At 53.9% G+C, this 26211-nt stretch overlaps 1 protein-coding gene across 3 annotated transcripts in view; it reads right to left on the bottom strand.

The window, feature by feature from the left end:
- ANO1 (anoctamin 1) overlaps positions 1-7929 on the bottom strand; it is an 89990-nt gene extending 82061 nt beyond the window's left edge. For 2 of the 3 annotated variants that reach the window (XM_027090101.1, XM_027090103.1), the window contains exons 1-2: positions 7687-7929; positions 700-1032 (exon numbers count right to left, since the gene is read on the bottom strand). In XM_027090101.1, the coding sequence (XP_026945902.1) occupies positions 700-1032; positions 7687-7794 (441 nt within the window). In that variant the 5' untranslated portion in view covers positions 7795-7929. The remainder of the gene's footprint in view (positions 1-699; positions 1033-7686) is intronic. The other variant, XM_027090102.1, reaches the window with a different exon arrangement.
- Between the last annotated feature and the right edge of the window lie 18282 nt (positions 7930-26211).

Below are 26211 nucleotides of genomic sequence, written 5' to 3'. Positions count from 1 at the left end.
CTTGGTTAATCTGCACAGCCACGGTTCCTGTGGGCTAGAGGTCTGCCCCCCACTGTTCATGGAAGAGATGCTCCCCGCCGCGCCGTGCACAGAGAGGTTAAGGAGTTGTCAGGGGAGCATCAGCAAACCCGCTGAGAAGTTGAGGGGGCCGCGCCGCTGTCCCCAGGCCGCCCAGGTCAACTCTCTCTGCACTGCCATGCCTTCTGCCACCAGGGCAGCCAGCCGACCAGGCGGCCGACCTTTCGCTCTCCCCAGAAAACTTCCCTTAGAAAGACTCTCAGGCTTTGGCAAGGAGAGAAGCTCTGGAAACCAGTGTTATGGTCACAGATTTCAGTGCGCCGGGGCCCCCGGCCATCAGCCAGGCCAACCTCCCCCTTTGACAGATTGAGAAACCGAGGCCCGAGAAGCCAAGGTCAAGCGCCAGGGAGACTCCTAGGAGACCTTCATCCTCCGCCCGTGAAACGGTCATCCGCCCATCTTCCCAGGGGAGGAACTGCCCAGAGCAGGAAATGCCTTGACCCCGGAGGTCATTGCCGAGAAGGCCAGCCCCTCCCCGGGGCAGATGTGGGGAGGGCGTTGGTTTGGGCTCCCCACACTCGACCAGAAGGGCGTTGGCCTCGGCCCTTTTCTAAGAACAGGTGACGGTAGAAGGACCTTCCTGCCCGCCCGGCTGCCCACCCGGGAGAAGGGGATAGTTACGTCCTCGTCCCGCTCCAGCTCCAGGCCAGCCTCCATCAGGTTGCCCTCGTACTCCTCCCGGCGGAAGCGCTTGTCATCCTCGTGGTAGTCCAGCGGGGGCTCGGGCTCGCCCGCACCCACGGGGCCTGCCTTCCCGGGCAGGGGCTGGTCCTGCCGGGCACTGCGGGCGGCCAGGCCGGCGTCGCTGTGCTGGACCCGCCTGGCCAGGGTCCTGCTGCCCGAGGCCCTCTTGTGATGGTACACCAGGACGTAATCCACCTTGCGCTTGCCGTCCCTGAAGTACAGGCCATACTTGCACTCGGCATCGGGGTCCACGGACAAGGAATTCAGCAGCTGCGGGGGGAGAAGAAAGCCACTCGCCGTCAAGGGCTCAGGGACGGGCCCTCGGAGGGGAGCGTGCTTCCAAGACAACTGGCCACCCACCTGCCCTCCCCAACTCTTTCCACTCATGCCCTCTGATCACTAGGGGCCCAGACGGCTGAGAACACTGCAGAAAGCCCTGCCTTCCAGGAGCTGCCATCAAGAGACGTCGCTGCTCACGGCACTTGAAATTGCCAGGCTGGGTGCTCACACGCGAAGGCCTCCCGCCTCTCCCTAGCAAGCTCACGTTGCCTGGGAGGGACCAGGCGGCCGGAATGGGCTGTGAAATCTGCACGGCCGACCCCCCGGGCGATGCTCTTCGCACAGGCCCACAGGGTCCCAGGCAGAGCAGAGCTGAGCTCAGGCTCTGCACAGCGCGACCTCTGATGGCCAGCAGGCGTGGCAATGTCGTGTCAAGGTGGCTGCGGGACCCTACCGGCCCTCGCCTGGCCCGGCTCTGCCACTGATTAGCTGTGTGGTCGGGGCCAGGCAACCACTGTGTCAGTCTCGACTCTCCCAAGTCAACTCCCAGACCGCGAGTCGAGTACTCAGCAGTTTGCCTGGGGGGTGGTCTCAGGGGACAGAGCGAGGTGGGGGAGGGAGGGCGGTGGCCGGTCGTGGTGGGATTCAGGGTGGGTCGCTGCACATACAGTCCTGCCTCAGTTTCCTTATCTGCCTGAAGGACTCCAGGGGGCCAAGGAGACGGGAGCCCGCCTGGGGTGGGGGATTCAAAGTCCAGGTGCCACGTTCGCGGCTTCTGCTGAAGCCGCACCCCCATCTCTAGCATCCCCGCGGGATTCGGCTGGTTCTGGAGGGTATTAGGTTCTGCTGCAAGCTGGTCTTCGGAAATAAGAGAAAATAAATAAAATCACGCTGGAAAGAGGTGATGCGAGCAACTCTGCACCATTCAGAGTCTTCGGAGCTGCACCAGGGCTAAGGAGCCAGGCCCACACCCAGGCGGGCAGCTGGTACTGGGAGAGCTGGGGGCCTGGGTGGGAGGAGGGAGGCCCAGCCCAGGACAGAGACCATGGACCACCCCAGAGCCTTTGGTGGGTCATGTTGCAGGAGAGGCGGGAAAGAGTTGTTTATCTCAATTTGTCAGGGGAAACTGAGGCCCGGTGGGGTGAGGGGCACCCGAGGTGACAGCGCAGGCAGGCTGAGCCCAGCCTGGAATCCTGTCTGCACACCCAGGGCGCCCCCCCTCAACAGTATGAGGGACTTGGGGTGACACTATTTCTCAGCATGGGGCACAACCTTTCACAGAGTCCCCGCGTGAGGGCCCCTATAATTAGGGCTGCTTGACCCGGAGGAAGGCGGGGCTCACGCGGGCGAAGCGATCGGGTCCTTGCTCCCCGGCGCATCCCCGGCGGCCTGCTCCACTGGACACTGTTAGGCTGGGTGTAGCCGCTCAGCTGAGCTGCAGCTCCACCCTCGCTGCTCCTGGAACCACAGGTCGGGTGAGGGTGGAGGGGAGCTTTGGGCAGCGAGAGGCCTCAGGTAAGTCCAGGCTTGGTCCCCCTCCAGCTACGAGTCCTGAGGGGATACTCTACCCTCTCTGGGCCTCGGTTTCCGCCTCTGTAAAGTGGGTGGATGATAGAAGCCGCCCCCGCTGGCAGCCAGGAGGACTGAGTAAAAGAACGTCTAGGCTGGGTGGACTCTAACTCCTGGGACAGGCATCCCGGGTCCACCCCGGGGTGAAGACAGTTGCTCATTCTCCTGGGTTACATCAGGAAGGGCAGAGAAAGGCAGCATCACGGGAAGCTGGCCGCTAAAGGTGGCTCCTCCCCTCGCGGGAGAGTGGGCAGCAAAGCCAGGCCCGAAGGCTGCCTGGGGGGAACGTGGAAGACGCTGGCTGACGCTGGGGAATAACGCTGCTGCTGACGGGCAGGGCAAGAGCCTGGGAGGTGGGCAGAGCCAGGTGGACACGTGGGCTCTGGGTGGGCAGGGCACACCGCCCGCCGCCAGCATCCTGGGCACTCCAGACTCTCAGCGTCTCTACAAGGGGTTCATCCCTATTTTCCAGATGGGGAACGCGGACCTTCTGGGCTGAACCAGGGGCCGTGTGCGGCTCTCGAGGGCTGGAGCCGTCATCCTTGTCTCCTGCCTGCAACACCTCTCAGCAGCTTCCTCTCCCACCCCGCACCCCGGCGTACACCGGAGCCAGGACAGCTCATCCCCTCCTCCCTGCCTTTGCGTGTGCTGTGTTCCCCACCTGCACGCCTTCCTTTCCTCCTCTGTCCTTCGTAGCTCTCCCCAGCTTCCCCAGCACTGACGAACCCCCTGTCCTCTGGGATCTGAGGTCCCTGACCTCTCCAGATCTCATGTCCCGGGACTGCCTCGGAGCCATCCATACATAAGCTCTTAACTCATGGGGGCCCCTCAGCAGGCTGGCAGGACGCCGGGGGGCTGGGCCAGGAACTGCCCTTAACGCACTTCCCTTCAGAACCTGCTGCACACAGCGGGCTCAGCACCTGGTGCGGGTCCCAGAAACGCTCCTGCTTGGCTGGAATAATGGCCGGTACTGAGCAAAGTGGACCAATGAGTCCTTAGTGAATGGGAAGGAAATTCAGAGTGACCCCCCTCAAGTCAGAGAGCAGGGACATTAATGCAAGGAGAGAATTCCCCACCCACACAAGACAAGAAAATGTTACCAGGTTCAAAACTGAACGCCCAACCATCCACTGGGGCCTGATCGAGGACCCTCCGAGTCTGACAGTCTGCGGAGCACATAAACATCCCCTAAACATCTCCTGCCATTGGGGGGAGTGGGAGCATGGAGGCCAGACAAGAATGGGTGTCTTTTGCTTTCATCCAAAGACCAGCTCTGCCACTTCTAGCTGTGTTACCCTTAGGCACGTAGCTTAATATCTTCGTCCCTCTGATCTCTTCTTTGTAAAATGAGGGCCAGAGGGAATAAACAGACCTCCCTCAACTAATATGACTTCCCTCAAAGGGTTGTGGGAAGGATTAAACACGTTAATATATGTAAAGGGTTTACAACAGGTCCTGGGATATGGTGAACCCTCAACAGAAATTTGCTCTAATTGGGAACTGAGACACGGCACAAGTGAAGGACTAGGGGAGGACGGGAAAAGGTAATCTCATGGTCGAAGCGGACCACAAGCTAAAGATGGCGGCAGTGGAAAACGGAGCTGGTTCCACTGCCAGGTCCAGCAAGAGGCAGAACCGAGCACTGCTGTGAGAGTCCCAGATCCTCCCCCAAGGCCTGGCCCTGTCACTAATTTGTTGTGTCATCCTGGGCAAGTTGCTTTGTCTGTTTGCATCTTGGTTTTAAAAATTGGGGATGATCCTACCTGAATAAGTGTAAGGGGCATGCAGTCTTCAAACAGAAAGTATGGGCTCTCTTCCTAGTACGTTCAACACAGGCTGGTAGGCCTGCAGGGTTTGGAGAGCAATTCTGGGCTGGGCTCAGATGCACAGCGAGGACCACAGAGACTGTCGGGGTGGCCATGTGACTTTTGGGGGCCCTTCCATGGAGCCAGAGTGGCTGCTTTTCTCGTGCAGGACAGGACAAGAAGGCAAAGATCTAACTTGCAGTGGGAGCGATATGCGTTAGACTGAACGCCTAACTTCCCAATTCAAAGGCTTGGGAAAGCTTCAGAACGTCCTTTCTGTATCCTTAGGGAAGGGACAGTGACCTCTTGCTGCACTTTTGCCAAGGGCGAGGGATTTCTCATTCATCTTTTTAATGCTCGGCACTGAACGCACGGCTCTGGAATGAACGCATGCATGGGGGAATGAATGACAGAGGTGTGGGGTTTGCACACTGCTACTGGTAGGGGCCACCAGATCAAGGACACCGAAGCTGAGACCCAGCCAGACCAGAGCTTAAACACCACACCCCCCAGCTCCGAGCCTCAGTTTTTGCATCTGCGAGATGGGGACAAAAACATCTCCTCGACTTAGGTCACAGGATTCTTGTGAGGACCAAGTGTGATGGGAGAACTGAACGTATTTTGAAGATGAACCCCTGAGCTGTCCCAAGGAAGCCAGAAAGATGGCTGTCTGAGGTTACGTGGGAAGAGGTCAGGGGCCAAAAGTCCCCTTCACAGCAGGTGTGCCCTGACCCAGATACCACAAACAGCACGAGGGCAGTCTACCTGTCTCTGCAAACTTCCTCCCCAGACTCTTAGAAAAGGGCAGAAGAGGAGAACGGAGCCCTGTATCCACACCTTGGTCGCTGGACTGCGACCCAGTGCATTCTTTCTTTATATTTATTTATCTTTTATTGACGTATAGTTGATTTACAATGTTGTGTTAATTTCTGCTGTACAGCAAAGTGATTCAGATACATATATCTGATTCAGATATATCTGATTCAGATATATATATATATATATATATATATATACATCTGTGCCTGCACAGAGCCACCTTCGCTGGGTGACTCAAAGTAATGACTGAGCAACACTTATTGGCTTGAGCTGTGCTGGGGATGCCCTCGGAGGCTCTCCCCGGCACACTGCCTGCCCTGCACAGACAGGCCCCCAGCTCCTAGAGCCACTGCTTCCAACCTGTCTGTGGCCATTTCTCCGGTGGCACGCTGCTCAGCCCTCCTTCCTGCGGCCACGTGCTCCTGGTTCACAGCCCTCCAAGCCCGTCACACCTGAAGCCTCCCCACCGTAAGACTTCTGTGCAAAATAAGTCACTAGTCTCCTCTGGGCTGTGAGAAGCTTGAAAGAAGAGCCGAGCTGCCTCTCTGCAGACTTTGGGGCCCTCACCAGAGTTTGGGGGAGCCGAGAATTTCTGGATTGCGAGAGACAACGGGTCCCTGAACTAAAATTCGAGAGTCCAGGGGCCATTTATTAAGGGCTCCATTTTTTTTTTTTTTTTTTTTTTTGTGGTACGCGGGCCTCTCACTGTTGTGGCCTCTCCCGTTGCGGAGCACAGGCTCCGGACGCGCAGGCTCAGCGGCCATGGCTCACGGGCCCAGCCGCTCCGCGGCATGTGGGATCTTCCCGGACCGGGGCACGAACCCGTGTCCCCTGCATCGGCAGGCGGACTCTCAACCACTGCGCCACCAGGGAAGCCCAAGGGCTCCATTTTTAATTTCACAGCCTGTTCATTCTCAAGTTGAATCTGGTGTACCTTGGAATGTCTGTTTCTCTCCATTTCCTTAGCTGCCACCTCTACCTCATGCCTCCTAACCGGTGTCCCCCTCATTCCCACCTCTGGGCCTTCAAATAAGTGATTTCCTAGTGTGAAAGGCCCCACCCCACCCCATTATGGGTATAACTGGCCCCTTCTCCTCCAGAATGCTCATCCCTCCTACAGGCTGTCCGTGGTCACCTGCCTCTGTGTCTTCGCCCTTCCTAGCTCTCCTCCCAGCTGGTGGGTGACGTGGGACAGTCATCTGCCCCCTCCTGGCCTCAGTTTCTTCATCTGCGGTAACAGCACCTACCCCACACGGTTACTGAGAGAGTGAAATGAGTTAACACACAGCGGCAGGCCCATCGCTCTGGAAGCGTCCCTTGTCGCTGTCTTGGGTAACTTCCACCACTGCTCCTTAAGCCCCAGCTGGGCGGGGCTCCCCGGCCCGTTCGCTCTGGTGGTGTCCGGGATCCCACAGGGCCTGGTACGCAGCAGGCACACAGTGTGCGCTGAAATGATGATCCTAAACTTTCAAGGTCACCACCAACACTGGTCCCTAACATTGCCAGCATTTCTGCCCAAGCCCAGCTGTAGAGGACACCCCCATAGCCCACAGGAGCCCAGTCATGACCCCAGGGGGTGCAAGGCCGGAGGGTCTCTGCCTTTCCGGGACCGCACCCCACAGGCACCTCCCTGGATGCCCGGCCGGACTCCGGCTGAGGCCAGAGAGTCAGTCTAGGGCAATCCTGGGCTTGGTCAGCCGGAAACACGGGGCTGGGGCCTCCGCATCTCCTGGGGAGGGGCTTTGGCAGTGGCTGTGTGGGCACCAGGGAGAAAGGGGGGTCTGTTCTCTGGCCCCAGAACAAGCGGCAGCGGGGCTCCCCGGCTGAGGGCGCTGGTCTCAGCCCTTCCCCCTTCAGGCAAACTTTGTTTCAGCGTTAAGCCGAAACCCACATGGGCAAATTCTGACCTCCGGGGATCCTTGCGACCGCTGGGTCCCGCCCCAGAGAGAGTGGTAGGGGTACCGGGGACCCCAGACAGGGGACCCAACCACGTGGTCGGCCAGGCGCTGGCCCACGCGGCCCGGCTACCACCCAGGCCAGGCGCGAGCGCCGGGCTGGGGACCGGGACCAGCGCGGAAAGTCAGTCTCGAGCGACCGGCGCCCGCCTGCTGCCCGGGGTGTGCGGAACTCCCGTGCCGGACCCCGCGCCGCTCCGGGGACTCCGCGCCCCGTACAGTTCGGTCCCCGGAGGGTGGCGGCGGGGTGGGGCCTGGAGGCTGCCACCCTCCCGGGGCGAGGCGGCTATCCCACCGGGGGCCCCAGCGGCCCGCTCGGGCGAAGCGGCTGCGGGCTGGGACGCGGGGCAGCGGCGGGCGCGGGCGCGCGGGTGGCCGCCCCCCACGCGCCCCGAGTCCCGTGGACCTGGCGCGCCCCGCCCCCCACCAGTCGCGCCCGTCCGGGGCGCGGTGCAGGTGCGCGGCCCTCCCGCCGGATCGCGGCCGCCCGCACTCACCGTGCCCTCGGACGGCAGGTAGCCGATGTCCTCGATGGCGCAGATGTTGATGATGTGGACGCTGCGGTCCGCGGCCGGGAGCGTCGAGTACTTCTCGTTGACCCTCATCGCAGCCGCCTGTGCGCCAGGACCGCCGGGCGGCGCGCCCTCCCCATCCACGGCCCCGGCGGCCTCTGCAAGCGGACAGGCAGCGTTCGCGGCGCGCTGGCTCGCGGGGGGCCGGGCCTCCCGCTCCGCCCGCCGCCCGCGCCGCCCGGCCCCGGCCCCGGCCCTGCGCGCTGCGGTGCGGGAGCGCCCACCCTGCCGGTCCCGCGGGGCCCACACGCCGGCCGGCTTCCTTTGCCTCCAAGAAAGATGATCCGCGCTGTGCGCCCGCTTATGGCCGGGGCGGCGGCCACGCGGGTCAGATTTTCCGTAGAAATTAAAACACAGGAAGAAAGTACTCCGTTCCTGCGGGCCCCTCCAAGGTTTATTTTTATCCGGGGAAAGCGCCCCTTGGTGGCCCGTTTTTCACGTCAGGGAGGAAAGGTCCAGTCGCCCCTACCTTACAGTTCAGTTGCGGGTCACCTTGCAGGGGAGACACGCTTCTGAGATAGAAGTCAGGAATGCTCTCCCTGCCCCTTCCCGCTACACCCGCTGGCTGACTCCGGCCGGCTGTCACTCAGCTCTCACCTCCTCCGGGGAGCCTCCCCTGCTTTCTGCATGCCCGCCCTGTCCAGCTCCCCGGAGCCCCCTCAGGTTGCCCGCAGCCCCCATTTATGGAATGTTTAGTACTCTGTGCCCAGGCACGAGCAGAGTCTGGGACACAGTACATCTCATTTAACCCCACACCCTGGTCCTCCTTTTGCAGAGGGGGCTGGGGACTTCGGAGGCCAAGGAAGTGTGGGCCGGGGGAGCGCGTGCAGAGTCGCCTGCACTCCTTCATGATGCTCTGCTGCCTCCCTGAGGGAGGGACGGTGACTTGGATGGTCTCATCCCAGGACTAGCAGGGCTCGGGCACACAGTTGGCACTCCTCAGGACATTTTTAATCCTCCATCCCTGCAGGAGGGGGACACAGGTCTCTGGGGGCAACCATGCTGAGGTTTAGCCCTCGGGGGCCACGCTAGCAGCCCTGCCCAGTGGGAATGAAGTCTCCCGTTTTTCTGCCCTTCTGCATGCCGTTAGTTCTTCAAGGTGTGTGTGCCAAATGCCGCCTCCTCCAAGAAGTCATCCTGGACTGCCCCTCACCCAATCACTGAGGCCCAAGAACCTGCCTGTACCTTGATTACAGCACTTTCTTTACTCCACCTCATTTTACAGTGGATTCATACAGTTGATGCTCAATAATTGCTTGTCAAATGGCCACTGAGGAACATTCAGGGCCTACAGAAATGATTCTAAAGAATGATTATAAAGCTGCCTTCTAAGGCCATGTTGTCGTCAGCCTGCTGTGGTTCCAAGAATGCATTCTGGGATCAGACAGGATGGGGTTGGGTTCCCGCTCTGGCACTTTCCAGCCCTGTGGCCCTGGACGAGGCTCCTTAAGGCTCACAGGGACTCCGTCTTCTCCCGTGAGCATCTGGTGTGTGTGAAGCTGCAGCTCAGTGCCGGGCACAGGGGAGGCTGGGCAGTGGCCACCGCTGTTACTACAAACTATCATCTTGTCATTGTCGTGACCTTCTTCTCTCTCCCATTTAGACTCCAGTTCATGAATTTCTTGAACTTGGAGAAATGCAAGAAGGTTACTCCATCCTTGGGCTGGCCTTGCCAATGGGAGCTGAGCGGCCCTAAAGGACTCTTTGTCTGCACCTTGGACAGCTAGAGTAGGTTTGGAGAAGTGCGCTAGGCTGCCGAAGGCCAGAAACAGTCCTCCACAGTTTCTGCCACGCCAGGGAGACCTTGCTCTTAGAAGTTCAAGTTTTCAGGGCTGGGAAGAATGACACAGACAAACACACAGACACACACACAGACACACACACAGACACACACACACACACACACACACACACACACACACAAGATTATGTAACTTCATTCTCTTATCCGTGTTGGTGAACAACCAAGATTGTGTAACCCTAATGGACCATCTTTCTAAATTTATTTTCAAGTGGCAAAGGGCCTTGCCGAAGCCTACGAGATATAATTTATGAAGAAAAGAGGAAAAATGGAATCCCTCAATTCTGGGTACATTGGCATTTCCAAACGTTTGGGGGGTGACACTTGACCGCTGACCCCGGGAGGCCTGGGGGCTTTGTGCCTGAGCCCTTCTGGGGGCTGCAGGGTGGGGGACAGTCTTTGAGGCTTGGCAGCTCCCCACCTCCTCCGGAGACAGCGCCCCCTCTGGCTTTGCCCCAAAAGCTGTGTTTCTGCACTTGTTTCTGGGATTCACGCCTTAGCCAGGTTCAAGACATCTGCTTGGTGGTAAAGCATCACTTTCTTTGCCACATACAGTTGAGTTCCTTGCTTTGCCCTGCTCCCTGCATCTGCTTCCTCTTGCCCCCTCCCCTAGGCTTCTGAGCTGGAAGATGTAGAAATGCTTCATCAAGGGGAGGGGAAATGCAGGGTGGCCTCTGCGCAGAGCAGGTGCAAGGATGGGCCAGCTGGGATCAATTCCATCCCCGGGCCACTTATGGCCTGGGCCAGGCGTGGGGTGGGGTTCCTGGGTCTTGGAATTCCAGGGACCAACAAGTAGTAAAAACATTCCCACCAAATCAGGAAGGAGGAATAGGACGCTTCTAGTTGAGATATCTCTTAAGTTAGAAGGACTTTAAAGGGTCCCTTCTGTTCCGGTGATGATTTCACCTCCTGGGTTCCCTGCCTTGCCCTGTCTCACGGGCCATCGTGCTGGGATTCCGTCTCTACTCTGAATCGCTAATTGCTTATAAACAGACCCTCTAGATAAACTGTTGCATTACTTTTGTATTTTCTTCTTTTTGACTCAGTGATTCTCAACGTTAAAAATCCAAAGGGACTGATTTCACCAGAAGGATTAATTCCCCGCTCATGAATTAGGAAAAATCGGTCTCATTAGTTTAAGTGGTACCCTTTATCATGGGAAGTTCTGGGCCTCACGGCTCACCCTTTTCTGCCACCGTGTTGCCTTTTCGTGTCATTGTGATGTCACCCAGCATTAGGCACTTTCGTCTCTGCTGACATTTTAATAGTCACCAGGAGTGCAAGCACAGGGTGACAAGGGGCGCAGGAGAGGAGGCCAGGCATGCTCCCGGGTGAATGCCTCCTTTGTAGGTGGCAGGAGGGGGCCCTTTCCAGTGGTGTTTTCTTTGCAACGTCAGTTTCATCTCCTTGGCATTGTGCACGAGAAAGAAAGAACGTCTCGCACTGTTCCTGCTTAGTGGCACCGTTCTGAGCCTCCCCAGGAGAGCAGGCTTCACACAGCGAGCAGAATGAGGCCGTAGTGAGCCCGGGGCAGGGATTATTCCCGCAAGGGTGTCTCTGATATGGCGCTGTCCGGCGGGGCTTCTCACCTTGGCTCTGTCGACATCTGGCGCTGCATCGTAATTTGTCCTGGGGCCATCCTGTGCCCATCCTGTGCCCTGTGAGCTGCTCAGCGGCATCCCTGACTTCCTCCCACTAGATGCCAGTAGCACCATCTCCCTCCCCGTGTGACAACCAAGCACATCACCAGATATTGTGAGGTGTCCCCTGGGGGCAAAACCCCTCCCTGTTGAGAACCCTGTTCCCAGGCTGCAAGGAAGACCCAGGAGGCTGATCTTACCACCCCCATTTCTCGGATGGGAATGGAGGCCTGGAGAGGTACCTGGCTTTTTATTAGAGATACACGAGGTGGGAGTTATGATTTGTTTTTACAAAATACAGAGGTGCCCCCCCAGGGCTGCTCTCAGTGGGTGGAGGGGCCGGCACAGCCCAGGACACACCAGGCTGCTCTGTCCCTCGTTCTGGCCACCCCTGCATGGGGCAGCCTTCTCCCCAGGACAGATCTCTGCACTCAGAGGTGCTAAATAAACGCCATTGACTCACGGGCAGCCTGGGTGGGGAGAGGAGCGCGGAAGAAGTGAGCAGCTCATGACTCAGGGCTATTGTGAGCGCCGATGGCCACCCATCCCCCGCTGGCTCTGAGCCCCCTTCGAGTATCTGGTGGGCAGTCCCTGTAGGAAAGAAACGAACACCCCACAGGTATATGACCTAACATGCTAAAAGCGACTCAGGGTGTAATTATCCCCAGGGAAGATGTGCCTGGAGAATTTATAACTGAGATACGGTGGGTGGGAGACTGGCCCCCCGTCATTTCCTTCCTTCGAATGATAGCAGAGCTCTGAGCAGAAGCTGGCAAGCTGCAGCTGGATGGGAGACTCCTTGGGCGTGGAGACTGCCAGCCCAGAGTTCTGGAAAGCAGCCCAAGCATGAAGCTCTGTCTGGGGGACGCCCCCACCCCCACAGCAGCCATGGGTGTTGTTTCCATCAGAGGGTTTTCAGATGATTTATGTGTTTTGTTAACCCAAGGCCCGCCTTCTGAGAATTCCTAGGAACTCTAAAAACATGCCCAGGGTAAGTTAGAACCCAGCCCGTCACCTCCTCCTGGAAGCCTTTCTGGCCTGAGTCAGTTGGCCTGACTCATCTCTGTTCTGCTGGCTCCAAGCAGGCACTCAGGTCCATTTCTGCTCCATCTTCCTCACGTCTCCTCCTACTTTATTTCTCCAGTCTTAACCCCCCCTCCGTCCCATCTTTGGCACAATATAGATTTCCCTGTTTATGTTTATTTATTTAACAATCAGTGGGGCAGTGTTTACTACAGTCCAGCACTGTGCTAAGCTCTCTACAAATAGTAACTTGAATTCTTATAGTGATTACAGCCATTTGCAAGGGGATTCACACAGATGTCACCCCTCCACCCCCGGCCAAGGTCCTTTCTTTGGAGGTTTGGGGAGAAGTCCAGACTGAGTCTCCAATGGCTGCTCCCTCCTCCCCAGCGACCCTACAGGCATCATGATATTAATTCCCATGACGACAGACACTTGGGCACCAGAAATCCTGCCCACCGGGGACGGGATGCAGGATGCAGCCGAGACAGCCTCTGGACCACCCTGCCCAGCAGAGGGTGGGGAGTCCGATCGCAGCGAGCTGGCTGCCCGCTTCTCAAAATGAAAGCCCCGCCCAGGGGTCTAACGCTTCTTCTTGGGTCTTGAAAGAATAGCGGAGCTTCAGCCTGCCTTGCTTTCATCAGCCCTCCCCAAGAGAACAAAGGATTTCCAAGTCCCACGCACAGATCGCCTTCATCCGGGCTCACACCACACCAGGCAGAGCCTTCCAGATCATGGAGCTGCTGAGAGATAAGAGCCAGGTGCTCCAGGCTGAAGGTGGCGTGAGGCCCCCAGGCTGCGGAGCTGGGATGGAGCTGCCCCGTGCCGTTGAAATGTGTGAACAGGAGCAACGCTCTCACCCGCACAGCCCAATCGCCTGCATCCTGCCCGTGCACGCATGCGTGTGTTTTGGAGCGCATCCCATGTGCATTATTGCTGTCCTGGGGTCAGTGGCCACACACAACCCTTAATTTCCCTAAAGGCCCATCTCGCGGGAGGCTGGACCCTGACGTCACAGCCTAGGTCAGTGACCTGGGTCTCCCTCCGGAGCTGATCCTCTTGGACCACTCTGTGTGACCTCACACAGCTTCCCCAAAGATAAAGCAAACCCAGAAATCCTTGGACAGAGGACCAGGCTTTGGTATCTTTATGGGAAGACCCTGATGCTTTCCTGTGAGACCCCAGGGCTGGAATCAAAGACCTTCTGGGTTTGGTGAGGCCACGAATGGCCTTTCCCTGGAAACCTTGCTGTTCATGCGGTTGTACCTTCATGTGTGTACGGTTCAGCGCAGAGCTTCTGTTTTGCGTCAGGCCTCTGCTAGGTCCTGGGTCTCCGTCCTGCGGCCAAGCTCACTGCGGGTACAAGCTCACTGCATCCTGTGTTCTGGGGCCTGGCTGGCTGGACACCCAGCCTAAAGCAATGACCCAACGTTTTTGGGAGGCGTGAATGAGCTGATGAACCAGAAGCCTCACCAGCAAGGCACTGGCTCTCCCTGCCCCGGTGCTGGGAGTCAGAACTACGAACCTCCTCCAGGTTTGGGACCTTGGACCTCATCCTCCAGCGGAGCTTTCTGGTGTACTAAGGGAGTGGGTTCTTGGGCCCTACACAACAGCACTGTCCAATAGGAACGTGATTGAGCCACTGGTAATTTGCGATGCTGAAATAGCCACATAACAAGACTAAAAATCATCAAGGGAAATTGATAAAGTACTTTATGTAACTTATTCTATAAAATGTTATCTTTTCAACACGTGATCAATAAAAATATTATCGATGAGCTAGTGGACATTCTTTTACCCTATAACAATTTGAAATCTAATGTGTGTTTTACACGTACACAGCACATCTTAATTCAGACAAGCCCTATTTCAAGGATCAGAGCTGCCTGTGGTCAGGGGCGAGGTACTGAACAGGTTAGCTACAAAGCCGTCTCTTATTATGTAGGAAAACTCTATTGGATGGCCTTTCTTTTCTGCTTTACACTTCTCTGTGTCTTCTAAGATTTCTGCAGTGAATACAAATTAGTTTTATCACCAGGAAAAGGGAAACTATTATTAAAAACTCTGACATACCATGTAACCCGGTACCCTTTTTACTGTTTGAGGGAAAATGGCCAGTTCATCGGGTTTTTATCTGTACAGCACCAATTTAGAGAAAACCACCTTTGCTTAGGGCCAATTGGAGACACGTTCCTAAAATATTTTGACAAAGTTTAGTCTTTAATTACAAAGCTTATATGATTACACAGCTGGTCACAGAGGCTTTTGAGTGGAGGAGGTGAGGGAGCTCTCTATTTGGAGACCTGCTCCACCTGAGGGCATCCTCCAAGGGTCCCTGTGCTAAGTGTTAGGTTCAGCAAACGTGGGCTGTCTGCCCCACCGTGGAGCACGGGAGTGGGTGCTGCCTGAGATGCCAGCCAAGTGCATGGGGTGGGGCACCTTACCCAGCTGCCTGCTTGGAGGACTCTTAGCCCCCGGCTCTTCTGATAGTACTGCCTGGACTGGTGGGGAGGTCATTCATTCACTCACCCATGATTTACCCACTCATTCATTCATTCACTCACACATTCATTCATTCATTTACTCACCCATCATTCATTCATTCACCCATGATTTACCCACTCAGTCATTCACTCATTCATTCACTCACACATTCATTCATTCATTCACTCACCCATCATTCATTCACTCACCCATGATTTACCCACTCAATCATTCACTCATTCATTCATTCATTTACTTATTCATTCACTCACACATTCATTCATTCATTCGCTCATCCACTCACTCTTTTGTCACCTCCCCCCACACCTTGTCCATCCATCTCTGTTTTTCTGTGCAGATGTCACCCCACCCCTCATCCACTGCATAATTCCCTTCATTGTCTCGTTTCTTGTCTGTCCCACCCCCTCCCTTGGCTAGAATGTCAGCTCCAGGCTATTTTGTCATGATTCATTCAGTGACTCCAGATTTCCGTGCCTGAAAATGACACCAGAAGTAAGCCACCGAGCGGAGGACAAAGGTACAGAATTGAGCCGATGATTCAGTGAGTTTGGGCCCCAAAGCATTTTCTCTTAAGAGGTAAAATGTGGGGAGGAGGGGAGAGGGCGAGAGAGAGAGGAGCCTCTGCAAGCCAGGACAGCGTCTGACTTTGGGAATGCGTTAGTAACCCACAAGGAATTAACTCAGCCCCTTCCATCCCTCTGCTTATGGAGACAAAACCCCAAAGTGCATGTCCTGTAGAGTTAGTAAGTACACACACACACACACACACACACACGCACACAGACCACCTGATCCCTAAATGGTTAAAAATGGGCCCAAAGTATGTGACCTCCTCCTTCACGCTTATACAATTTGTGGTCCTGGAATCCCCCCAGAAGCCCACCCCGACCACGGCCCAGATACTCCACAATCTGTGATCCTGCCGATGCTGGAGGGCCCAGGGCCGCCCCCTGTGTGATGCCCGCGCCCCTGCACCGAACACCATCCCTTCCAAAAGCAGTGCCTGAGAGCCACCTTCCCTGCTTCTTGTGTGAGAATTATTACACCTGAAATCAGGCTTTCTGGAAAACCAAATGTCTTTGTTTTTTTTTCCTGCCCCTTCTATCCACCCCTACGTGGCAAGAGAATCCCTTGGAGGAGAAATTTTCAGTTAATTCATGCTTTATTCTACAACTCGATTCTCAGGGCAAGCGCCTTGAGATCTTCGTAACCATCCCCCCTTCCTTCCTGCTTTCTGCCCCATTTGGCAAGAGGCTGACCTCTGACCTCAGCCCCAGACTCCTCACCTCCCTGTAGAACTCACACCGGGCTCCTTCCAGCCCCTTTCGGAAGAGAACGCGCATCCTGTCCTTTGTCAGGGAGGATGTCGGTGCCCCCAGTTCCTTCCAAAAGGAAAACAAGGGAGAAACATGGTGTCCTGAGGTGGATCCCGGCCTGTGTGAGCAGATGCATGTCAATCGTTTCGTAAGGCAAAGTGTGTTGAGGAGGTGCTCTGCTATCCGGGGGGGACCGAGCCAGCCTGGCCCTCCAGCCTGAGAAAGCACACGGGCACATCGCTGTTGGCTGCGGCCCCGGCATGGATCTAGCGGGCCTCTGCGGCGCCAATGACATTTGGGAACAGCTGGGAAGGGAGGGGCCAGGTGGCAGGGACCCTTCCTTCTCCTGTCATGGCCTGTTGACTTTGGGGACCCCAGCAGGGGACTGTTTTCCCTTGAATGAGGGCCGGGATCCCCTCTCCATGGCCAGACACCTGTTAATGACTTCACAGGAGTTAACTTTCTCCCTGGGGTTCCTGCTCAGGCATCGCCTTTCCCGAGGGCCTTCCCTGTTCCCCCCCACCCCCGCCGACTCCCGCCCCCTCCGGCTTTGCTTCCAAGCAGCACTTGTTACCCGACTGTTTACTTTCTCTCTGTGCCAGGAAAGCAGGGCCCTTATCTGTATTCTCAGCACCTAGCAAAGCACACAGCAGGTGGCAAAAAAATATTAGGCTGGCCAAAAAGTTCATTCGCGTTTTTCCATATGTTTCGGAAAAACCCGAATGGACTTTTTGGCCACCCAATATTTAACGAAAGCACGAATGAGTGAATAACGTGTGCTTCGCCAGTGTCCGCGGACTCCAGTGCCGCGCAGAGCAAGCACTGTTACGAGGGGGCAATTTTAATCTGACTCAACCAACCCCTGAGCTGCCTCTTGGCCAAAGGAGGTGTGGGATCTTCACCGAGGAGTTCTCCCCAGGAGCCCAGAGGGTGGAGCTAATGTCTTAACATTTTCAGGCCGCCGGGGCCGAGAGTCCTGGGGCCACTGGTCCAGCCGCCACAGCAGCCCAGTGACCAGCCCTCATCAGACCTCTGAGCTGCAGGAGGGAAGTACAGGACTGGGCTCTCCAGACATCTGGGTGCCTCCCCTTCCCCTGGGCAATCAGCGAGTTTACTAAAGTCCTACTGTGTACAGCCACAGAGCTGTGAGCCCCAGACACAAACGGAAAGACAGACCTGCCCGCCCGGCGCTTACATTGCCGGGGAAAGTCAGAAAACCCAGGGAGAGGCCTGAGAAAGAAAGATCACGGTAGGTCCTGGAAGGTTCTCCAGAGACAGTGGCTTTCAGCTGAGCCCTCAAGGGTGACCGGGAGCCAGGAGGATGAGGAAGAGAGGACAGCCGCTCCAGGCAGGGGAAAGGCCTGCGGGCGAGGGCGCCAGGGCTCTGGTAGGGGACATGGTAGGGTCTGGAGGGGAGGACAGTGGCGAAGGGCGAGGGACTGCCGATTCATCCATCAGTTTCCCCCGTAGCGCTGCTGCCCTGTCCCTGTGAAGTTACAAGGTTGCCGGCGCAGCGTAGAGGGTGGGGGGGACGCCCCCAGAGCGTGGGCTGGGTGATATTTCATGGGCGGCCACGGTGGCCTCTCCGTGAAAGGGGCATTCATAGCCACTCGGGAGACAGAGACCTTGGGAAGACTTTGACAACCAGACTCTGTGTCTATGCAAATAGAAGGATTTCTAAGGATGTGCACTGGTGCTTCCTTTTCAAGAGCAAGGGCTCCCCTGCAGGGGGGAGTTGAGGGGGGCAGGAGAAGGGACCAAGCCGGGCTGAGCTGGTCTGGGGGTGCTGGCGCCTTCTCCCTCTGGACCGTAGTGAGGCTGTGCCTCGGGGGCCCCTTCATCCAGCATCCACGGCGGAGAGGAACGTCACGATGACGGGCTGGCTGCATCCCCGCACCTGGAAGTAATTAAAATTCCACGGGACAGCAGGCGCGTCTGCTGGGCCGCTACCAGGTGAAGGCCGAGTCAGGCTGCCTCCGCACAGCCACCCACACCGAATCCCAGCGAGAGGAAGGTGTCACGTGCTTCGGCCCCGACACACAGTACGTGCTCACAAAGGCTCGCGGAAGGGATTGTCCCAGAGGACACATGGCATAGGCTTCTTCCCTCCAGGGACCTGCGTGCCTGCCGGGTGACCTTGGACAAGTTAGGGAGGCAGCCCAGGGAGGAACATTCCAGATGGAGGCTGCAGCCAGGCAGGGCCCTGAGCTGGGATGAGCGTTGAGTGAGGGGCACGAGCGTGGAGGCTGCCGAGGCTGGTGGCGGACCTGGTCAGAGCAGAGGCGGGGTGGTTGGGCTGCAGGGCGTCGGCCCCTCTGGGTGGGAGAGGGGCGCAGGAGTAGAGGGGTGCGGTCCGAGCTCTTAGGCTCGGCAGATGGAAGGGTGGTGCCAGGGTTGGGCCGAGTGTGGGGACCCAGGACGTGCATTTTAGTCGAGGACCCCGGAGCCTCTGATCTGGTGCCACCCCTTGACAACGTGCAAGCCCTCCTCTGGTGACGGCTGAACCCAGGAGCTCTCAAGCCCTGGGACGGAGGCTTCACTGCCTCTGAGGGCAGCTGACTGCCCCTGGGGCAGCTCTGAGGGAACCTGCTCCAAAAAGCCAGCCCTGCTTCCAGGCTTGGGCCACCTGCAGAATTACCGCATCACGAGAACAACATCTAAAACCCAGAGCCAGCCGTGCCACGAAGCTCCCTGTGTGTCCTCCTTGCTCGGACGAGCAACCACAGTTTTCTCTACTCCCTGTCCCCGGGAACGCCACGAATCACTCTCAACCGTGTATTTTCAAAATCCTTTGTTCTGGAACATGGACTCATGCAAGCTAAGTGAGGACTCAGTGTTGGCAGCTCAGTGTGTGAGTGCAGGGCTCTGCAGAGGCTCTCCTGGGTCACATCCCCCTCCGTCCTTAACTCCTGTTCTCCTGGAACTGCCCCAAATGTCTCTATTGCGACCCTAAGCTCTTCATTGACTGAGACAGCAAATCTCATGAGAACAGGCAAACTACTGATCTAATTCATACTAAGGTGTAAATGACTTTTTTCTCCCACGTACTTTTAATAGGTGAACAGGGCAACAAGCATCAAGTCCACGGACATCTGGGGATGGGGGACGTGGAGAGAGGGAAAAAACTCCCCAGGCAAAGGGAAAGGGGAGAAGGAAGAGGTTTGGGAGAAGGGGGGCAGGGAACGCCTTTACTTCCTGTTGGTCTGGCCTGGACTGACCCAGCCCTTCACTGCCTGCTGACTTGACTTTGGAGGCCAGCACAACCAGGGAGGGGCCAGCATCTGTCTGATCCCTGAGGGCAATTTTAAAGCTCACTTCAGTCCCAGGCTTCCGTCTGAAAAATCTCTCCAGAGCAGAAGCAGAGCCAAGAACAAAGGAGAAAAAGTTGTGAAGCCACAGCAAAGGGCGCGTGGGGGACCGAGAAACCTGTTTCTCAGATATTCGTCTGGCCTTGGGGAAGTGCTCCTTCTTGTCTGCGGGGCTGAGGCCAGAGAACCAGCCCTGGGGGGCGGGGGTGAAGGAGACACGTGGTGCTCTTCTCGACAGATGGACAGACAGATGGACGGATGGTGCCCGAGAGGTGGCCGTGCTTCTGCCCCTCGGGCACAGGCTGTGAGACCCCAACCCTGGCCCCGATCTACCCTGCAGGCTGGGGGTCCAGCCACCCCAGCATGATCTCGGGAGCAGGAAGGGCTCTGCCTGGCAGTTCATAAGCCTCCTTCCCTCAACAAGCCATAAAGCTGCCACACACCCATTGTGGGAACAGCCTCTGCGCGCTGGGAAAGTGGCCCCGCCTGTACGAGCCAATCCACTTCCAGAGCGCGAAGACTTCTAGTACAGAAGAAAGAGGAACGAAGAAAAGAGGGGAAGAAAAAGGAACTAAACAGGAGAATGAGGGAAATAAAGAGAGAGCAAGATGCCCTGGAAACGTAAAGACCTGTATCTCAGAGAAGAGGGATGGGGAAGCCCCGAGGTCAGAGTCAGGACCTCCCCCCACCCGTGTCCTGTTGAATATAGTTATTGGTGGTGGTTTGACTTTGACTCATCAAAACTTTACCCAGATATCATATAATATTGCTTATATGTGGAATCTAGAAAAATGATACAGATGAATTTATTTGCAGAGCAGAAGTAGAGACACAGACGTAGAGAACAGCCGTATAGGTATCGGCGGGAAAGGGGGAATGGGATGAATTGGGAGATGGGGATTGACATATATACACTATTGATACTATGCATAAAATAAATAACTAATGAGAACCTACTGTATAGCACAGGGAACTCCACTCAGTGCTCTGTGGTGACCTCAATGGGAAGGAAATCCAAAAAAGAGGGGATATATGTATACGTATAGCTGATTCACTTTGCTGTACAGTAGAAACTAACACTACATTGTAAAGCAACTGTACTCCAATAAAAATTAATTAAAAAAAATAACCTCTGTCTCTAAAAAAAAAAGTTACCAAAAGAAGGGGGGGAGAAAAAGACTTGCTATGACCAGGTCATGTTTCTCCAGAACCAAGGGGGTTGTGAAGCCCAGAGTGGGTGGGGTACGGAAGGTCCAATTTTCATCATCACATGTAATGAGACACCAAAAAAACAGTGGGCGAGACACTTGGGGACGGCTTGGCTTCCCAGGAAAGGGTACTAATGCCAGGTGGTGTGGTAAGACTTGCATTAGCATAAATTTAATCTTATCTTTAAGAAGACGGGGGGCTTCCCTGGTGGCGCAGTGGTTAAGAATCCGCCTGCCAATGCAGGGGACATGGGTTCGAGCCCTGGTCCGGGAAGATCCCACATGCCGCGGAGCAACTAAGCCCATGCACCACAACACCTGAGCCTGTGCTCTACAGCCCGCGAGCCACAACTACGGAGCCTGCGTGCCACAACTACTGAAGCCTGAGTGCCTAGAGCCCACACTCCACAAGAGAAGCCACCGCAATGAGAAGACCACGCACCGCAACCAAGAGTAGCCTCTGCTCGCTTCAACTAAAGAAGGTCTGCGTGCAGCAGCAAAGACCCAATGCAGCCAAAACTAAATAAATAAAATAAATAAAGTTATTAAAAAAAAAAAAAAAAGAAAGGCGGGAATCACTCAGCTAAAATGCCTGCTCACGCTGCCAGGTCACTGGTCAGCAGACCAGGGTGGAACTTGCTGGGATTCGAGGGGCTGAATGCTCCTGCCGCCTCCTTACCTGCTCTCCACCTTCCCCTCCCAGCCCCCGACCCCCAGCAAACATATAGTACCAGGCACGCTTGGGCCCATGGCAGTTTCTACCCCAGAGAAGTTCAGTGTCTGGACTAATGTTTGTGTCGGGCTTCACAATCTGAGATTTTCAGCTGCTCCCAGGGGCTCAGAGGGCAGCTAAGTTTGGGACCCACCTAGTCTCAGGGGGACAGACACGCACACTGGTGACTGTGGTGCCGTGGGACCAGTAACCCTTTATGGAGACAGGCATGGAGTCCACGGAAGCCCCGTGGAGGGAATGCTGAACAAAGCTGCGGAGGGAGGGCGGCTCTGGACCCTCTGCCCACCTCGCTCCAGCCTGATCCCTTCAGAACCTGCAGCGCCAGTGCACATTTGTTCCCAGGGCTCTGCCTTTGCTTACAAGATTCAGCTCACTGGGCAAGTGTCTTTAGGGTCTTCTGGAAGATGGGTCCCCTGGGGAAGGCTTCCTGGAGCACATACCCATCCTTTGCAGATGTTTGTAAATATCTATCAGGGGTGTGGCACCTCCACACAGCAAAAGGCTCTGGTCCTGATTCTGCCCCTGTATTCAGGGCTCACAGCATCTTCTTAATTAAAAAAAAAAGTCACATCTCTCTTCTCAAAGTACCCTTGGCTGCATTCCCTAAGACTCATCCTCACACAAAGCCTATGAAATACACGGCACAGGTGTCATTAGACCCATTTTGCAGATGAGGAAACTAAGGCCTCAGCAGATCCAGTGGCTTACTCAGGATCACGCATTTGGAAACAACAGAGGTAGAGGACCCTCCCCTGACCACCTGAGCCCAAGAGCATGCCTTTCCGCTGTTGTCTGAGAAGTTCCAACTCTCAAAGCGACGCTCCGTGTGTACACATAAAAGGGTCTGCAGGAGGTAGCAGCTGGTAAGATGCATAACGGGAGCTCTGCTTCTGGTCACAAGAGTGTCAGAGTAATCTTTCTGCCAAGGACAGCTGTAGAAGCTGGATAAAAACAAAATCCCCCCCAAAACACCCCTAGGTATTGGAAGAAACTGGAGGACAACTGAGGCAGACAGGACTCAAAGGCTAAGACCCCAGAGAGGAGGGAACCGTGGAGAAACGGGCTCAACATTCTGTTCACTTTATTCCCAAACTGCTCATGTACAAGGCTGAGCAGCTGAGAAGTAAGGCGGAAAGTGACAGCTAAGAGGACACAAAGGCAATCAGAGATTTGGGCAGAGTCTCTTGATTCTGGGGAAGCAACAGCTGGAGTTCAGGGCCCGCCAAGAAAGGGGTGGGTCCTGCTAAACCGTCCAGCTTTCAGATGAGAACCCTGAAAGGCTATGTTCCCGAAGGAGACCTTCCTTCCCCAAATCTTGAAGTCCAGCCTCAAATCACATCCAACCCTGATAGAAACAAGCTGACCTGTCTGTATTCTGCCCACCAAAGGACCTAAAACCCTCTCTCTCGAAGCAAACATCAATGTCCAAGATTCAATGAAACACTACCACGGTGCCAGGAGGCAGACTCAAATCATTAAAAACCAAGCAATACGAATAAACAAAGGCGTCAGAAGCAATACTCGAAAAGAGTTCGACCGAGACTACCCCACAACTGCTGACAGACACCAGGCCACATTTAATTATGGATGTGGGAAAGCTCTACCAACGTCAAGAGGAGATGCAAAGAAAACCACATGTAGCTACAAGTGTACCTTGTTTTACTGTGCTTCACTTTATCACGCTCTGCATACATTGCATGTTTTACAAATTGAAGGTCTGGGGCAATGCTGCATTGGGCAAGTCTCTCAGCCCCATTTCCCAACAGCCTTTGCTCACTTTGTGTCTCTGTGTCACATTTCGGTAACAACATTTCAAGCTCTTTCATTATTCTGACATTTGGTATGGTGATGTGTGATCAGTGACTTTGATGATACTACTGCAAAAATTTATGACTTGCTGAAGGCTCAGAGAATGATTAACTTTTTTTTTTTTTTTTTTTTTGTGGTATGTGGGCCTCTCACTGTTGTGGACTCTCCCGTTGCGGAGCACAGGCTCCGGACGCACCCAGCCGCTCCGCGGCATGTGGGATCCTCCCGGACCGGGGCACGAACCCGTGTCCCCTGCATCGGCAGGCGGACTCTCAACCACTGCGCCACCAGGAAAGCCCATGATTAGCATTTTTTAGCAGTAAAGTATTTTAAAATTATGTACATTGGTTTTTTTTTTTTTAGACATAATACTCTTTCACACTAAAAGACTACAGTATAGCATAAACACAATTTTTATATGCACTGGGAAACCAAAAAATTCATGTGACTCATTTTATTGTGATATTTACTTTATTGCAGTGGTTTGGAATCAAACCTGTAACACCTCTGAGGTATGCCTGCACATAATAGTGCCACTGGTGAGAACAAAGGACAAGGAAAAAAGATCTTAAAAGCAGACAGAGAAAAAAAGACACCGTTTTCAAAAGATCAATAATGGCTAACACTTCCACAGAAACAATGGAAGCCAAAGACAATAGAATGGCACATTTAAATCGCTGAAAGAAAACAACAACCAACTTAGGATTCTATATTCTAAGTATTTTTCAAGAATGAAGGTGGACTGTAAATATATGAAAGATTTAAATGGAAAAGTTAAACTTGCTCACGATGCCATGCAAACTCAAGAAAAAAATATTCTTAAAATGTGATTATGGGTATTTTCTTTCTATGAACACAGACTGGATTTAATGTTGCTCTGGGGGTCTTAAAAGCTGAACTAAATAACGATTTGTGAAATAAGTTTAAAAAAAAACAATGAAGGTGGAATAAAGATGTCTCCTGATGAACGAAAACTAAAAGAACTCATTGCTGACAGGTATGCTTGGAAAGAAATACTAAAGGGAGCTTTTCAGACAGAAGGGAAATAATCCCTAATGCAGGTAGAAAGGAATGAATATCACGGGAAAGGGAAAATCTGATGATTACTGATTGTTTAAAATGGCAATAATAGTGTCTTGCGGGGATTGAAAAATAGATAGAATTAACACCTGACAAAAATAAGACAAAAGGTAAGGGGGTGAATGAAGTGAAAGGCATTTAAGGTTCTACATAGTCCAAAAGTGAACGGTAAAAGCACTATTATAAGACAGACTCAAAAAGCTAGGATGTATTTGATAAATACATTGTAACCACCAGCGGAAGAATAAAAGGATGTATAACCAGACAATAGAATAGAAATCGGAATTTTAAAACGATTTGATTAATCGAAAAGAAGGAGGTAAAAATGTACCCCCCAAAACCCAAATGGGACAAATGTGAAAGAGTAGATGGTGGGTGTAAGCCCAGATATATGTCAACAATTACATTAAGTATAGATGGGCTAAATCCTCCAATTAAGCGGCAAAGTTATCAGACTAGATTTTTTTAAAACTTCAACTCTATACTATTTACAGAAGATGCACTTTAATATAAAGAACCAGAATGATTAGATGGTGAAGGGTGGAAGAAATATATACCATGCACACACAATCAGAAGGAAAGTTGGTGTAGCTATACTAATATCAAATAAGGTAGATTTCAAGGTAAGAAATTTTCCTAGAGATAAAAAGCGATGTCTTAGATCAATTCAGCAGAAAGACATAACAATTCTAAAACATGTTTACCTCAAAGTACATAAAACAAAAACTGACAGAATTAAAATAAGAAATAAATCCTCAATCATAATTGTATGTTTTACTGTGAAAATTTAACTTTCAGAGAATGGTAGGATTGTAGACAAAAATATCAACTAAAACTACAGAATACAGATTTTTTTCAAGCACGTGCAAACCATTTCCCGCGATGGCCCATGTCGGGCCATAAAGCCAATCTTAACATATTTTGAAGGACTGAACTGTCATTTTCTGATGACAGGGGAAATAAACAGAAACCAGTAACAAAATGACAATCCCCAAATGTTTGGAAATTAAGTGATACTCTTCTGAATAATCTGTAGACCAAAGAAGAACTCACTTTGACAATGTGAAGATAGTTTGAGCTGGATACAATGAACATATGATATCCCATACCATATTATCATATGTAGCTAAATCTGTGCTGGAAGATTGTATAGCCCTAAAAGCACGTGTAATCAAAAAGAAGAAAGGCTGATATCAATGATCTAAGTGTGCATATCAAGAAGCTAGGAAAAACCAGCACATTAACCTCAAAGCAGAAGGAAGCAAATAATAAAGATGAGAGTAGACATCACTGGTTTAGAAAACAAATGCATCACGGAGAAATTAGCGAAACTAAAAGTTAGTTCTTTGAAAAGACTGCTGATCTCGATAAACCTCTATCAAGACTCAGGCCTGCCCCTAACAAGAGAAGACTGTATGCCATGTATCTAATATTTAAGTTATAAATCAAGCTAACAAACTATTCAATAAAATATTTGCTCTCCTCCTACTTTGAGAAATATACCTTTGCACAACAGAGAAGGTAAGGCCCACATCTAGAAGTGGCAAAGTCCTCAGAGATCTGTGCTGGAAGACGGGGTGATGGGGAGATGATGCCTTCCCCCAAGTCTTGTCACCCCGGCACCGTGTCATACCATGAGGAACCTGCACGTCCACGCTCTGACCACAACTCTGCAGACAGCTGCCCTCAGCCACCCAAGGGGCCTGCACGGCAAGCCCAACGCTCTGCCTTTGAGAGGGCAGTCTAGGGAAGGGGCCCATGCAGGCTCTGGAAGTGGGCTGGGGGCCATGTGGGTAGGATCTCTGGAGCCTGAGTGTCCGAGCATGGTATCAGAAGCAGGTGTGGGCTCAGGGTGGGCAGTGATTTCACCCCATGGGGAGGGGTGAAAAGGAGGAGATACAGAGCAAGGTACATGCAGAAGTGGGTTCTGAGCAGGGCCCTTCTGGGCAGGGATAAAGAGAAGGAAGTCCATGATCACGAACAGAAACAAGAAGGCAGATATCACTACAGCTCCCACGGACATAGAG

The sequence above is a fragment of the Aethalodelphis obliquidens genome, unplaced genomic scaffold, assembly GCF_003676395.1.
Source record: "Aethalodelphis obliquidens isolate GAN/ISIS:26980383/991018 unplaced genomic scaffold, ASM367639v1 scaffold69, whole genome shotgun sequence".
Classification (NCBI taxonomy): domain Eukaryota; kingdom Metazoa; phylum Chordata; class Mammalia; order Artiodactyla; family Delphinidae; genus Aethalodelphis; species Aethalodelphis obliquidens.
Note: the sequence above shows the minus strand (reverse complement) of the source record. Positions and strands in the feature narration are given on the sequence as shown.